Below are 12712 nucleotides of genomic sequence, written 5' to 3' on the forward strand. Positions count from 1 at the left end.
AAGATAGGAGTTTACCACCGGGATGCACTCCAGTACATTTAATCCAAATCATGCTTATCTTGCATGTGATGCATATAGCTATGTGGGATGACCCCTTTTAGATGCACGTTGTTTTAACACTGTTAACATTCAGCAGCATCTAAGAAGAAGGACGGGAAGGTCAGGTATACATTAGATGCTTGTTAAAACTTAAGTTTCTTACCTTGACAACAGCCTACGTTGACTTTCGCGATCACGTTCACGAGTTCAAGAAGAGAGGGAAAGCACTTGCGTCATTTCACAGCGCCTGGCAGATTCATACTTGGCGCCAAGCAAGCTTGCAAAAGGAGGGATTGTGATCTAAATCTGGCCGTAATTAAAAACTGGATTTATTTTGTTTATGATGGTGAGTAGCTAATCGTCGCAATGCATAGGCTATCAAAGTCCAGCTTTAAACCCCCGCTTTCATAATGCACGACAGCTAGCTGCATCAAACGTGAAGGTTGGAGCAAAGATATGTTTGCTAACTAGCTAACTATTACGAGCTATAGCTATAGCAAGTAGAATAAGTGACGGGTTTAGCACGCTGGTTAGATTGACATTTTTCGAGTACGCAATATGTCTGGGAAATATTGCACTAAATCTCTCGGTATATTTTGCAATAATCCTAGAAAAATAACTTTAGGCAGGCCTACTGTTAGTGAAGTAAACATTGATTTGGGCTAGCTAGCGAGTTGCGATGCCGCGTAGTTTCTGGTGCATGTTTTCCCTACGTAGAATTTAGCTAATAGCTGATGTTATTAGGGCCTCTTAAATTATGCAGCATTGTAGGTTGATCGAATAGGGATAGCAATAAACTGCTGTTTATGGAATAACTTTTGGATTGACATACTGTTGGCTTGCTAAGTAGGCATGTAACTTAGAAGCATTACACCTGTCAGCTGGCTGGCGGAGTGCAAGAAAATCCAGAATCTGAAAAGAAATATTGCTAAATTTCATATTAATCAGGTTAGCGAGAGCAATGTCTAGAAATGTATTTAGCCGTGCACTCGGTAATTAACAGCTTTTGGGCTGACGTGCTAGCTGCACCGTGTGCAGTATGTTGTTAGGAAATTTCGACAAGTTAGATAGTAACTGGAATTGTAGTAGTGTTTTGGCCGCCAACAGCCAGAGGTGGAAAACCTCGGCTTCAGAAAGTAAAAGTCCTGCCACGTATTTGTTCCACCCATGCACTACACCAGCTGAATTTAATTAGCACAACTCTTCAGCCAGGTAGAGGAGCTAATTAGTGAAATCACCTTGTTTAGTGAATGGCTAGAGCGAATACATGGTAGGACTTTTACTTTCTGAAGCCGGGGTTTTCCACCTCTGCTAACAGCTTTAAAAGGCATCAAGGTAATGTAGCCACATGTCATTGACGCAGAAGTAAAGTAATATTTACATAGAGTAGTAATGGGACGGTAATTTGGTGTCAACAAGAACAAAGTTTGGTGTGAACATGAACAAACCTTTACATTGTATGGGTGGTATACACCAAGGTTGTTCGTGTTATAACATGCAGCTGCGACCCTTAATGTTGCTAAACATCATAGAACCTTTCAAAGGACTCCAAATGTTTCGATCAAAATACTGTTGACTCTGCAGTTCGCACTAATATACAGTTTATGCAATCTTCGATATACAGTATGTGTAAACATGTATGTGCGATTAAAGCTAATATCAGTGTGTAAGGTGTGCAGTGTGTGAAGCTTTGCTGTATCTTCAGGACATCCGGAAATTTTTTGCACCTTGTAAACCGGCAGCACAGAAACCTCCCCAGAATGGCACTTTCAATGACGAGGATGACTTCAAGACCGCGAAGAAGAAGACTAGGTCCAAGGCAAGTGGGAAATAAGATGGCAGCCTTTTTTTCTCTCTGTTCACCCCAAAACCTCAAGAAGATACAGCAGCTGACGAGACAGGACAGGAATTGTCAACATGTCATTAAGACATTGCCTCATTGTATCTCCTCATTGTAGATTTGATACCTACAGCTGAAGATAATGGCTGTGTGCAACATCTCAAAACAAACTAAATGTATTCTGCAGTTTAAGGTTATTTTTTATAGTGGCTGGCATATGAGAGATATAAACAGAAAATTTGCCACAGTGAATCATCTTGAAAAATTGTGACACTTTCTGCTTTAGTCTTAATGTCAGCAGGAAGTAATTTGTGAATCTGTGTGTGTATCTTGTTATTTCCCAGGGTAAAAGCCCAAAGTCTGAGGAGAAGCCATCAGCCAAGCGAAAGAAACGTGCTGTCATAGACTCAGGTTGGTCACCTCTGGGGTTCTCTGGGCCTGTTCTCTTCGTTCTTCGTCCATGATGACGTCTTTATTATGATGATGACAGTGATGCATACGCATTATAATATCATTCAGACCGCTCTAGGTTGAAACAGGCATTTTTGGGATTGGAGCACATAACGCTGTGGGTCTCCGGTATGTTTAGAACTGAGTATCTAAACCCGTGCGCCTGTCCTGCAGATTCAGAGGATGAAGAGACTGACAGGAAGCCCAAGAAGGCCCCCAAAGAGCCTGAGAAGTCCCACAAACCCGCACCCCCCGTAAAGAATGAGCCAGTCCATTACATCTCTGAGACAGGTGGGACTAAAGATCTCTGCATGCTAATGTACTGAGAGCGTGATGCTGTTCGTCAGTGATTTGGAGTGAGCAGTGAGATCAGTACGACCCAGTGCTGCTCTTCTGTGTTCAGCCTCTGGACATTTAATGGACTGCAGCCTTGATAATGGATATAAGCAGGATGTGGAGGTCATCATGTCCCTTTTAAACTGGACTGAGCCTCTGTTTTGTTTCATTTGGAGATGGCAGCGCATTCTTCCAGACTTGCCTTTCCTTTTTGCCATTTGAGCTGCCTTTGTGTACTTCTCATTCTACAGCTGCTGGTGTGGTTTTGTCCTATTTCTGATTTATCTGTTGGCAGAGGTTCTGAAACCTTTGGTTTGCGTTATTGAGTGGTTTCTAAGTTTCAGGAAGTCAACCTCTAATTCAGCCTACATCCAGACTGATATGTCTGTACAGCTGTATTCGAAGCTTTGACTGAACTTGTGACGATTCTGTAGATCAGAAAGTATTAAGTAAATTTCACACAGACTGTGGATGTATGAGCTGCATAAGGATATAAGGATGTTTATGGTGGCTGTCTTGACTTGCTGTATTTAGATTCCGACAGCGACACCTTTGTGTCCCTGAAGAAACCCTCTAAACCTAAAGAGAATGGGCTGTTTGCGTCAAAGGGGGCTGGATCGAGCAAGGAGAAGTCCTCTGCTGTTAAGTCCCCCCCAAAGCCTCAGGCTGCCCCAGGAAAGGGTGTGGTCAAGTCCCCCGTCTCGCCCACCACCCCTAAAGCTGCGCCGGCCCCGCCCCAGCCCAAGCAAACGCCCACCTCGGTGCTGGACTACTTTGGCAGCAGCAGCGTCCAGAGGTCGGACAAGAAGCTGGTGGCCAGCACCAAGAGGAAAACGGTGAGCGTCTGGTTTCAGAGTCCTGCAGGACACCACTTAACACTGGGAAAAGCCTGTTCGCTTCTCAGTAAAGACCACAGTGCATAGTCTCCAGATGAGAATGTTAAACGTGCGGCTTTGCTGCTCTCTGCCAGGTTACGCAGGACCATGACGATTCCCTGAGTGACGAGGCCATCGCCATGCAGCTGCAGATGGATGAGGACATGGAGGTGAGCGCACACGGTCGCGCTAACTGCGGCGCAGCACCATCCGATGATCACATCGGCCCAATATCGAGCTGTCCCTAATGTCACTGGCTGTGTGCCTCTCTCTCTTTTCTCGATTCCCCAGCTGGAGAGGCAGTTGCATGAGGATGAAGAGTTTGCTCGAACCCTGGCCATGCTGGACCAGGCCCCACAGGCCAAAAAGGTCAGTGGTCTGGAACATTGGGGTATATCTGTCACCTCTTCACCATGTCCCTTATTCAGTCTAGTCCTCAGAGATGCATTTATGTGTAAGAGAGAATGTATGAATGTGCGTGAGAGTGAGTGAGTGTATGTTTATGTGACTGACAGTGTGTATGTAGCTCTGTCAGAGCCATTAGGGCAGCTCCTTTTCCCCCCATCCAGTGACTGTGGCCTTGTTCCTGCAGGCACGGAGGGACTCAGGAGAGAGGCACAGCTCTACGACCTCCCCCTCCAAGAGCAGCACGGTCCCGGCCCAGACCCAGAGGAGTGGCCTCTCGCACACATGTGAGCCCTCCCCCAGCACACATTACGCTAACACGTTCCTCTGGCTGGCTGTTCCTTCGTTGTGCCTCTGTTTCCCCAGGTTCCTCCTCTACTGGTTCTAATTCATCTATGTCCCCTTCTTTTTTTTCCATGTTTCTCTTATTTCTTACTCCTGTTCCTTATGTATGTATTTCTTTTAAATCATCTTCCTGTTTGCTCTTGAGCATTTTTACCTAAAAGGAAAACACTTGTTATTGTTGTTATTACTTGTAGTATTAAGGAGGAGTTTTATTAAAGGTGAGGTAGTAGTGAATGTGGCTCAGATGCTGTCTTTGTTGTTGTTTCCTACTCCAGCCCCCGTTTCTCAGGCACGGTCCAATGGGAAGAGCTCACACAGCCGGGAGGACCAGGGTCCGTCCCCGAAGAAGAAGCCCTCACCTGTGAAGACCAGCTCTAAACTGGCCATGATGAAGAAGAGGGACGAGGAAGAGAGTGCCGGAAAGAAGAGGGAGACGCCCGCACAGCCCCTCTCCCAGAAGTCCAAAATGGTCATCTCACCCAAAAAGGAGACCTCGTCCACCTCTGTCACAGAGAGGCCGGGTGCCAAAACGGGAAAACCCCTGGCTGCACCCAAAAGCGAGACGGTGACCACACCCAAGGCTGAGAAAATCTCTCCAAAGAAAGCAGAGGTAACAAATATGACAGCGGATGTTTTGTGCTTTCTCCTTTGTCTGGATCTGGAGCACACAGTCAGTCTGACTGGTGTTGTCTGTTGTGTCTGTATGTGAGCAGAGCAGCAGCCCAGAGGACTCGGAGAAGAAGCGTGGAAACTCTCAGGCATATCGCAGCTACCTGAACAGGGAGGGCCCTCGAGCGCTGGGGTCCAAAGAAATCCCTCAGGTAATGAACATTATAGCACGTGTGTGGGGCATCTCATCACCTCTCTGCACAGGAACTGCCTGCACACGTAGGACAGGAACACCCAAATTCTGGGAGGGCTTTTCCATGAGGATTCGGGTCCACCTGAGCACTTCAGTACTCCGTTTAATACTGTATTACCTTGACTGAATCTGGCCGCTCCTTCCAGTTGTAATATTTGTCAGCATTGTCAGAGAAGGAGATCCGGCAAAGGAGAACCTAAATATTTTATTGCTTGGGAACCAAAGCGGTAATTTGAGTGGCACCCTGCTTGTGTAGTTCTGACAGTGAGACGCGGACATTAAGATGATGCAGATCACAGTGCTGAGTGCGATTTGAGTGCCTCGTGTCTTGCGTGTGTAATGCAGGGTGCAGAGAACTGCCTGGAGGGCCTGACCTTCGTCATCACGGGCGTCCTGGAGTCCATGGAGAGGGACGACGCCAAGTCCCTTATCGAGCGTTACGGGGGCAAGGTGACGGGCAACGTCAGCCGCAAAACCAGCTACCTGGTGCTGGGCCGGGACAGCGGGGCCTCCAAGACCGAGAAGGTGGGCGCGCCGCCCCCCTCTTCCTGTCTGTGTATTCCTTCCTTCCACTGTTCCTCTTTTCCTCCACTCTTTCCTCTCCCACACCCTCATTGTCTCCCTGCCCTTAATTATTCAAGACATTGTGTCTCTCCACACCTCTAGTCCAACCTTACTGGTCAGACTGATTCCTGATTGGTCTGTCCTAAGATACCTGATGTAATCTGTGTTACTCAGGCTCATGGATTTGGCACCAAAATCATTGATGAAGACGGGTTGCTGGATCTCATACGGACCAAACCAGGCAAGAAGTCCAAGTACGAGATTGCTGCGGAGGCAGAGGTTAGGAACGGATGACACTCGTGGAAATGACAGCTGAAACATTGCTGGAGCCCAGGCCGAGGACAGTGTTAGTGCACATTTCTTCATATTTCCCTACTTTTATTTTTCCTTTCAGAACAAAAGCTCAAAGACCCCTGAGCAACAGCGTTCCAAGAACAGGCGCACCCCTCAGAAGTCCACTCCCAAAAAGCAAACCCCTTCCAAGAAAACCACACCCTCTTCAAAGGGGAAGAAGAGGACTCCCACTACGGCCACGCCCCCTGGGAGGCTGTCTCAGAGGGGCGGGAGGAGCGAGGGCAGGGAGGCCAGGAAGGAGTTGTCCTTCGGGGGGAGGGATACCGAAGCCGCCGCCTCCTCCTCCTCTTCCTCACTGCCGTCACAGTCTTCCTCGGTGAGCGGCGGTGAAGAGGCCAGCCTGCTGTGGGTGGACAAGTACCGGCCTCGAACCCTGAAGGGACTCATCGGCCAGCAGGGGGACCAGAGCTGCTCCAACAAGCTCCTCCGCTGGCTGCAGAACTGGCACCGGAACCACGCCGGCGACAAAAAGCCTGCCGGTATGCCCCTACCGCGTGCCTGTGCACCTTAAATAGGTTTCTTTTTCCTGTATTAGTGCTGTCAGTATTGTTCCCGAGTCTGTGAATGCTTCACCTCAGTAAATGGTGGCGCTCCTGTGTCATGCGAAGAGTCCTTGCTACGCAGGGTGTGCAGTGTGGGAGCGTTTGCGCTCATCGGTGAAGTACGAGCCTGTGTGTGACTGAGTGCCTCTGTCTGTCTGTCTGTCTGTCTGTCTGTGTCTGTCTGTCTGTCTGTGTCTGTCTGTCTGTCTGTGTCTGTCTCCCACCCTCCCTCGCTCTCCTCAGCTCCGAGGTTTGGGAAGTTCGGAGGGAAGGACGACGGCTCTGGGTTCAAGGCGGCGCTGTTGTCGGGACCCCCTGGTGTGGGCAAGACCACCACTGCTGCATTAGTCTGTGAGGTCAGCACCGTGCAACTATGTGACTTTATGACTTCACAGCATGTTTGCAATGTTATAACGACACTGCTGTTTATTCATTCTTTATTGCCATTGGTCATCATCAATTAAGCATGTAATGCCTTCTGATCTGAGATCTGAGTTACAGCTACTTGGAGTTCGAAGCTCCCATTATTGTACCAAATTATTTATTCAGCAATTTAAGTTTGATGTGTGTATGTGTGTGTTTGCAGGAGTTGGGCTACAGCTATGTGGAAATGAATGCTAGCTGCACTCGGAGTAAGAACAGTTTGAAGGAGGTGATCGCAGAGTCTCTGAACAACACCAGCATCAAGAACTTCTACACAGGTATCATACTTACCCTGTTCCTCCCTGCAGAGGGACAGAGCTCAGCTTTGACTCTCCCGAATATCGAAAGGGCTTATGATGAGAGACCCCTTCACCAGAGCCTTTTCTGGTCTTGGTGAGGATCATTCGTTGAGATGTATTGCAGTGACTGATTTCAGCTAATCATTGTGTCAGTGATCAAAAGTATGCCGTAGATTCTCCTGTGGTGGAGTTCATGAAACCTCTCTCCTGATCACTGCCTACTGTTGTCATAACCACTACTGTCAATGACTGATTGGCTGAAAATGCACTTCAGTCACTGTCAAGTACATATGACATAAGTTGTACTGGAAAATGAAGTCAATCTGTATTTGATGTCTGAAGAAGCAGTATGGAATCCGTACCCCTGCTGAGCTCTCTGTCGCCCCCTGCAGGCGCTTCACAGACTGTCAGCAGCAAGCACGTGCTCATTATGGATGAGGTGGATGGTATGGCTGGCAACGAAGACAGGGGCGGGATCCAGGTAATGCTGACCACGCCTCCCAGACATATGTGTCCATGCTGGGTACGGTGGTGTTAATTTGTTTGCTCACCCAGTGTGCGTGTTTGTGTGTTTGATGTGATCCCACAGGAAATGATTGGCTTGATCAAGCAGTCAAAGATCCCCATCATCTGCATGTGCAACGACCGCAACCACCAGAAGATCCGCTCCCTCGCCAATTACTGCTTCGACCTGCGCTTCCAGCGACCGCGTGTCGAGCAGATCAAGGTACAGAGACTGACCTCTGACCCCTCTCTGACCCTTTACCTCAGAGAGCTGCTTCCTTACCTCACCAAACCACAGCTAAAACATCCACCATATAATGAGGGCCAGAGGACCATACTAATGACATCCAATCAAGAGCCAAAATAAGTTTAAAAAACCCTCAAAACACACCCCTTTTCATGCTGTGTTCATAGCAGAACACAGCCTCATTCACATCCTAGTTAAACACAAGTCTATGACCTTTAACCTTTGACCTTTCAAAGGTTAATGCTCTCTGATTGAATATGAGTGTTACTCTGTCCCCTGCAGGGCGCTATGATGTCCATTGCTTTCAAGGAGGGCGTGAAGATTCCGCCTCCCGCACTCAACGAAATTATCCTGGCGTCTAATCAGGACATCAGACAGGTAGGGGTCTGCTTCAGGAGAGGCCAGACACAGCACCTACAAAAATCACATGGGAACTCTGACCACAGACCTGCAAAGAATGGCAATTTCCTGACCAGTAAATGTTAGAAACCCCCAGGTAAAAGCATCTCTCATGCTGTCTGTCACAGGTGCTGCACAACCTCAGCATGTGGTCAGCCAAGGACAAGGTCATCACCTACGACCAGGCCAAAGCGGACGCCAACAACGCCAGAAAGGACATGAAACTGGTAACTAAAATAATATTGTTAAACCTGTGGGGAACCAGGAATAAAGCCCACTGGCTCGCTCAGTGTGTGGCTGTGCTGAATCAGCAGCAGGGCAGTGTCAGTATGGAGCTGGTGTTGAGCAGGCCCGCTCCATGCAGGTCCCTGCTGCAGAGAGTGTGGGGTAGAGCGTAGTAACGACGATCCTATCCTTTGCCCAGGGCCCCTTCGATGTCTGCCGCAAGGTGTTCGCCATCGGGGAGGAGGCCGCGCACATGTCCCTGATCGACAAGTCCGACCTGTTCTTCCACGACTACTCGCTAGCGCCCCTCTTTGTCCAGGAGAACTACCTGCACGTGCGCCCGGCCGCGGCAAAGTAAGTGCTGGGGAAATTTTTTTTTTTTCTGGACCTTGGGCTGAGGGTGGTTTATGTTGCATAACCCCCCTTTATGTTGCAGTGGCAACCCGAAGAACCACCTGGTGCTGCTGAGTAAGACTGCAGACAGCATCTGCGACGGAGACCTGGTGGACAGGAAGATCCGCTCCCAGCAGACCTGGTCACTGCTGCCCACGCAGGTGAGACGGTGACGTACCTGCTCCAGTCTGCACACTGGGAATTATATAATACAATAAAGCAGTGGGCTGCTAGAGTCCATGAAGAAGGGTGGGGTATGGAGGGGTCAGTTAAGGGTCCTCTCATGGTGTGTCTTCACTCAGCTGACTGTGTGTGTGTGTGTGTGTGTGTGTGTGTGTGTGTGTGTGTGTGTGTGTGTGTGTGTGTGTGTGTGTGTGTGTGTGTTTTCCAGGCGATCTACGCCAGCGTGCTGCCAGGAGAGCTGATGAGGGGCTATATGAGTCAGTTCCCCACCTTCCCCAGCTGGCTGGGCAAGTTCTCCTCCACAGGCAAACACAACCGCATCGTCCAGGAGCTGGCGTCTCACATGAGCCTGCGGTGAGCGGCTACTCCTGTTCTCATGCACGTGCAGTAACACACCTACACCAACACATATATACACACACACACACACACACACATATTCACACATTAGCACATATACACGTACATACACACCTACACACACACACACACACATACTCATTCCTGAAACACACAATCCTGGTACCTTTAGCAAACCCTTCCATTCATGGCTTCAGGCTCTGTTCTCCTAACCCTAACCATAATTCACCTGTGTTAACTTGTGCTGCCTTGCAGATGAGTGGGTGACACGCTCTGTAGTCACATGATAGGAGTGTACGACTGTGACAGCGCTAATGCTAATGAGCAGCCCTGTATCTCCCCCCTCAGGACGCACAGCAGTAAGGACGCAGTGAACCTGGACTACCTGCCCTACCTGCGCTCCGCCCTGCTGGAGCCCCTGGAGAAGCGGGGGGCGGACGGGGCGCCCCAGGCCGTGCAGCTCATGGATGACTACAACCTCATCCGGGAGGACGTGGACAACATCATGGAGATCAGCACCTGGGCGGGGCGGCCCGAGCCCTACTCCAAACTGGACCCCAAGGTGAGGGGGAGGCAACTGTACTGGTGTCCCTGTGGGTCTGCTTCTCTCTCCCCCGGCACACTCGCTCTCAGGGCAGAGAACCAGGACCCTTCCAACGTGGCCTCATCAGCTGTGACTTGCAGGACCACTGAGAACGTGGTTTTTTAAATCTTTAAATTAATCTGTATGAGTCCTGAAGTAATAGCAACAGGTGGAACCAACTGACTATCCTTGACTAATTTCCCCACGCGGAACAAACGCTGAAAGATTTCTTTCCATGTTTTGAGTTGCTTCTGCATGAATTGGTCCTCCTCACCTACGTGCTCATATTTCATAAACGTTATTATAATTATGAATCTGTTTGCTCCTCCAGGTGAAAGCGGCCTTCACGCGGGCCTACAACAAGGAGTCGCACCTGACCCCCTACTCCCTGCAGACGGTGAAGAAAGGCAGGCGGGGCACTGTCGAACCCGAACTGGGAGGGGAGGGGCTGGAGCATGACACCCAGGAGCTGGAGGAGGAGGAAGAGGAGGGCGGAGTCACCTCCGATGCCATGATCAAGGTGAGGAGGGTTTCGTCTGAAGGAAGATGATGCCAACTCATCTTTGTCCAATTCGTGCCGATTTGGTTAGCCGTTACAAACATGGGATGTATAAAAATCTTATCAGTAGCAGGAGTCTGTTATTTTTTTAACATGATATTGCTGATTTAACTTGAATGGATTTACTTATGTTCTATTGTGCTGGAAGCTGCTCTGGATAAGAGCGTCTGCTAAATGCTTGGAATGTAATGTAATATGGTATGAGGTTTTTAATGTAGTTGTTCATCCTGTACATTGTCTGTGTCACCTAATCTGGTGCTTGTGCCGTATTTAAATATTCCACCATCTCTCTTACAGCAGAAGAAGGCAAAAACAACCAAGGAAAGCAAGCAGGAGAAAGCAACGGATTCTGGCAAAGGCAAAGGGAAGGGGAAGGGGAAAGGAAAAGGCAAGAAGTGATTGACAGGCACTTTGGCCAATCCCTAACGCTGCTCAGGTGTGTACTCTGAACACTGGGACCACAACAGCACAGCTGTGAAAAAGACTGGGCCCCGCCCCCCTCCCCACTACCCCAACTCCTCTCTTCCTCTGTCTTGTAAGGCGTAACCTGTTCCAACAGCAGTAATCTCGTAACATGTTATAGCTGGGATGAGGAGATGTTAGCCATACTGTGTACAGCTTTCTATTGTTGACCTTTTTCCTCAAAATGCTTTGTACATGGTGTTGAAAGGATGCTTTGGGGTAGCGGTAGCAGTGAGGGTAGGGTGTGTCCCGACGCAGGTCTTGTGGTTTGAGTGGGGCCAAGGATATGTGCGCTTGCACCCTGAGGGTTTTGTCTTTTCCCGCTGCTGTAAGACGTGATGGCTTTGATGGATATTGATTTGATAATGTGATGGTTGGCTCAGCGAGCATTTTGTTTGCCACAGGATCAAGCTGTAAATATGTATTTGTAGTGTATTATTACTCTTTTTACTTCAAACTTGTGTGCACCCGTGTATTTCCGAGCTCAGCTGTGGGTCCACAGCAGTCGTGTCTGTGTGGGGCAGTACTTTTGAACATGAGCTCCTGTGCTTTGAGCACACTGCAGAGTTTCCTGTATATGCCTTTTGTTTAAGGTTAACTGACAATAATAAAGAGTTTAATAGCTGGCCATGCGGTGTGATACTGGGTTTTGGGAGTTGAATTTCAGCAGCGGGGTTTCCAAGATTACAGGGTCCTTTACGAGGTTCAGTGTAGACGCTAACCATTCACCTTTAAGGCCTAACCATGTTTCTACTACATTACATTCTGTCCATACACTGGGTAGAATGTAATCTGAAATAACAGGTAATTAGCCTTTGATAAACTTTTGTAATTAAAAACAAAATCAGATCACGAGTGTAGCGTAGTGATGAGGAGCAGGATGCGTAATCGAAAGGTTGCCAGTTCAATTCCTCTCTCGGCACTGCCGCTGTACCCTTGCAGAAGGTACTTAACCTAGAATTGCCTCAGTAAGTATCCAGCTGTATAAATTGGATAAAATGTAAAATTGTAACCCATGTAAGTCGCACACAAAAATATTTAATCACATCTCATATCAAAGGCAAAATGCCTCAATACAAACATCTACTATATACATAAAGCCATACAGAGTCATTAAAAAATACATAACAATGTGGATATTTTACAGTAAAAATATATAGACTACATGATTCATGTGCAATATTTTAAGACAGCTGCTTACTGTCATTGAACAAAAGCCATAACAGATATGGGGTCCATATTCTTACAGCACAGTTTTACAGTGTTCACCAGCTGGCCACAGACATCACATGGACGCTGCCGTGGTGGTGTGGACTCCCGTGCCACTCTTTCCAAAAGGGCAGTTTGGTTCTGCATGCGTCCCAGGCTCAGACAGTCTCCCCCACATGCTGATGCAGACGACCCCAGCTGACCCCAGCTGACCCTTTCGGAACGTGGCGGCTTGTGTGAATATAAACCGTTTG

At 48.4% G+C, this 12712-nt stretch overlaps 2 protein-coding genes across 2 annotated transcripts in view; one reads left to right on the top strand and one right to left on the bottom strand.

Moving 5' to 3' along the window:
- Nucleotides 1-296: 296 nt before the first annotated feature.
- Nucleotides 297-11341, top strand: rfc1 (replication factor C (activator 1) 1). The gene is made up of 25 exons (XM_036516875.1): nucleotides 297-385; nucleotides 1745-1858; nucleotides 2224-2290; nucleotides 2504-2620; nucleotides 3200-3501; nucleotides 3636-3710; nucleotides 3832-3909; nucleotides 4133-4232; nucleotides 4566-4900; nucleotides 5004-5111; nucleotides 5498-5677; nucleotides 5891-5995; nucleotides 6111-6549; nucleotides 6856-6968; nucleotides 7199-7313; nucleotides 7727-7815; nucleotides 7924-8061; nucleotides 8368-8463; nucleotides 8613-8711; nucleotides 8909-9063; nucleotides 9146-9263; nucleotides 9494-9639; nucleotides 9994-10207; nucleotides 10560-10748; nucleotides 11085-11341. Exons 1-25 carry the CDS (start codon nucleotides 380-382, stop codon nucleotides 11184-11186), a joined length of 3600 nt encoding a protein of 1199 aa, XP_036372768.1. The 5' UTR covers nucleotides 297-379; the 3' UTR covers nucleotides 11187-11341.
- Nucleotides 11342-12428: 1087 nt separating this feature from the next.
- The window catches only part of wdr19 (WD repeat domain 19), a 19951-nt gene continuing 19667 nt past the window's right edge, over nucleotides 12429-12712 (bottom strand). Inside the window, exon 37 of the mRNA XM_036517260.1 lies at nucleotides 12429-12712. This exon is cut by the window's right edge and continues 518 nt beyond it. The gene's annotated coding sequence lies outside the window, so the exon portion shown is untranslated.

This window comes from Megalops cyprinoides, chromosome 22 (genome assembly GCF_013368585.1).
Source record: "Megalops cyprinoides isolate fMegCyp1 chromosome 22, fMegCyp1.pri, whole genome shotgun sequence".
NCBI lineage: Eukaryota > Metazoa > Chordata > Actinopteri > Elopiformes > Megalopidae > Megalops > Megalops cyprinoides.

Bases quoted from the DNA above. Each gene is read 5' to 3' on its own strand.
- rfc1 (XM_036516875.1), top strand. The intron at 7,314-7,726 runs GTATCATACTTA...CGCCCCCTGCAG, and splicing joins CATCAAGAACTTCTACACAG to GCGCTTCACAGACTGTCAGC. The intron at 8,062-8,367 runs GTACAGAGACTG...TGTCCCCTGCAG, and splicing joins CGCGTGTCGAGCAGATCAAG to GGCGCTATGATGTCCATTGC.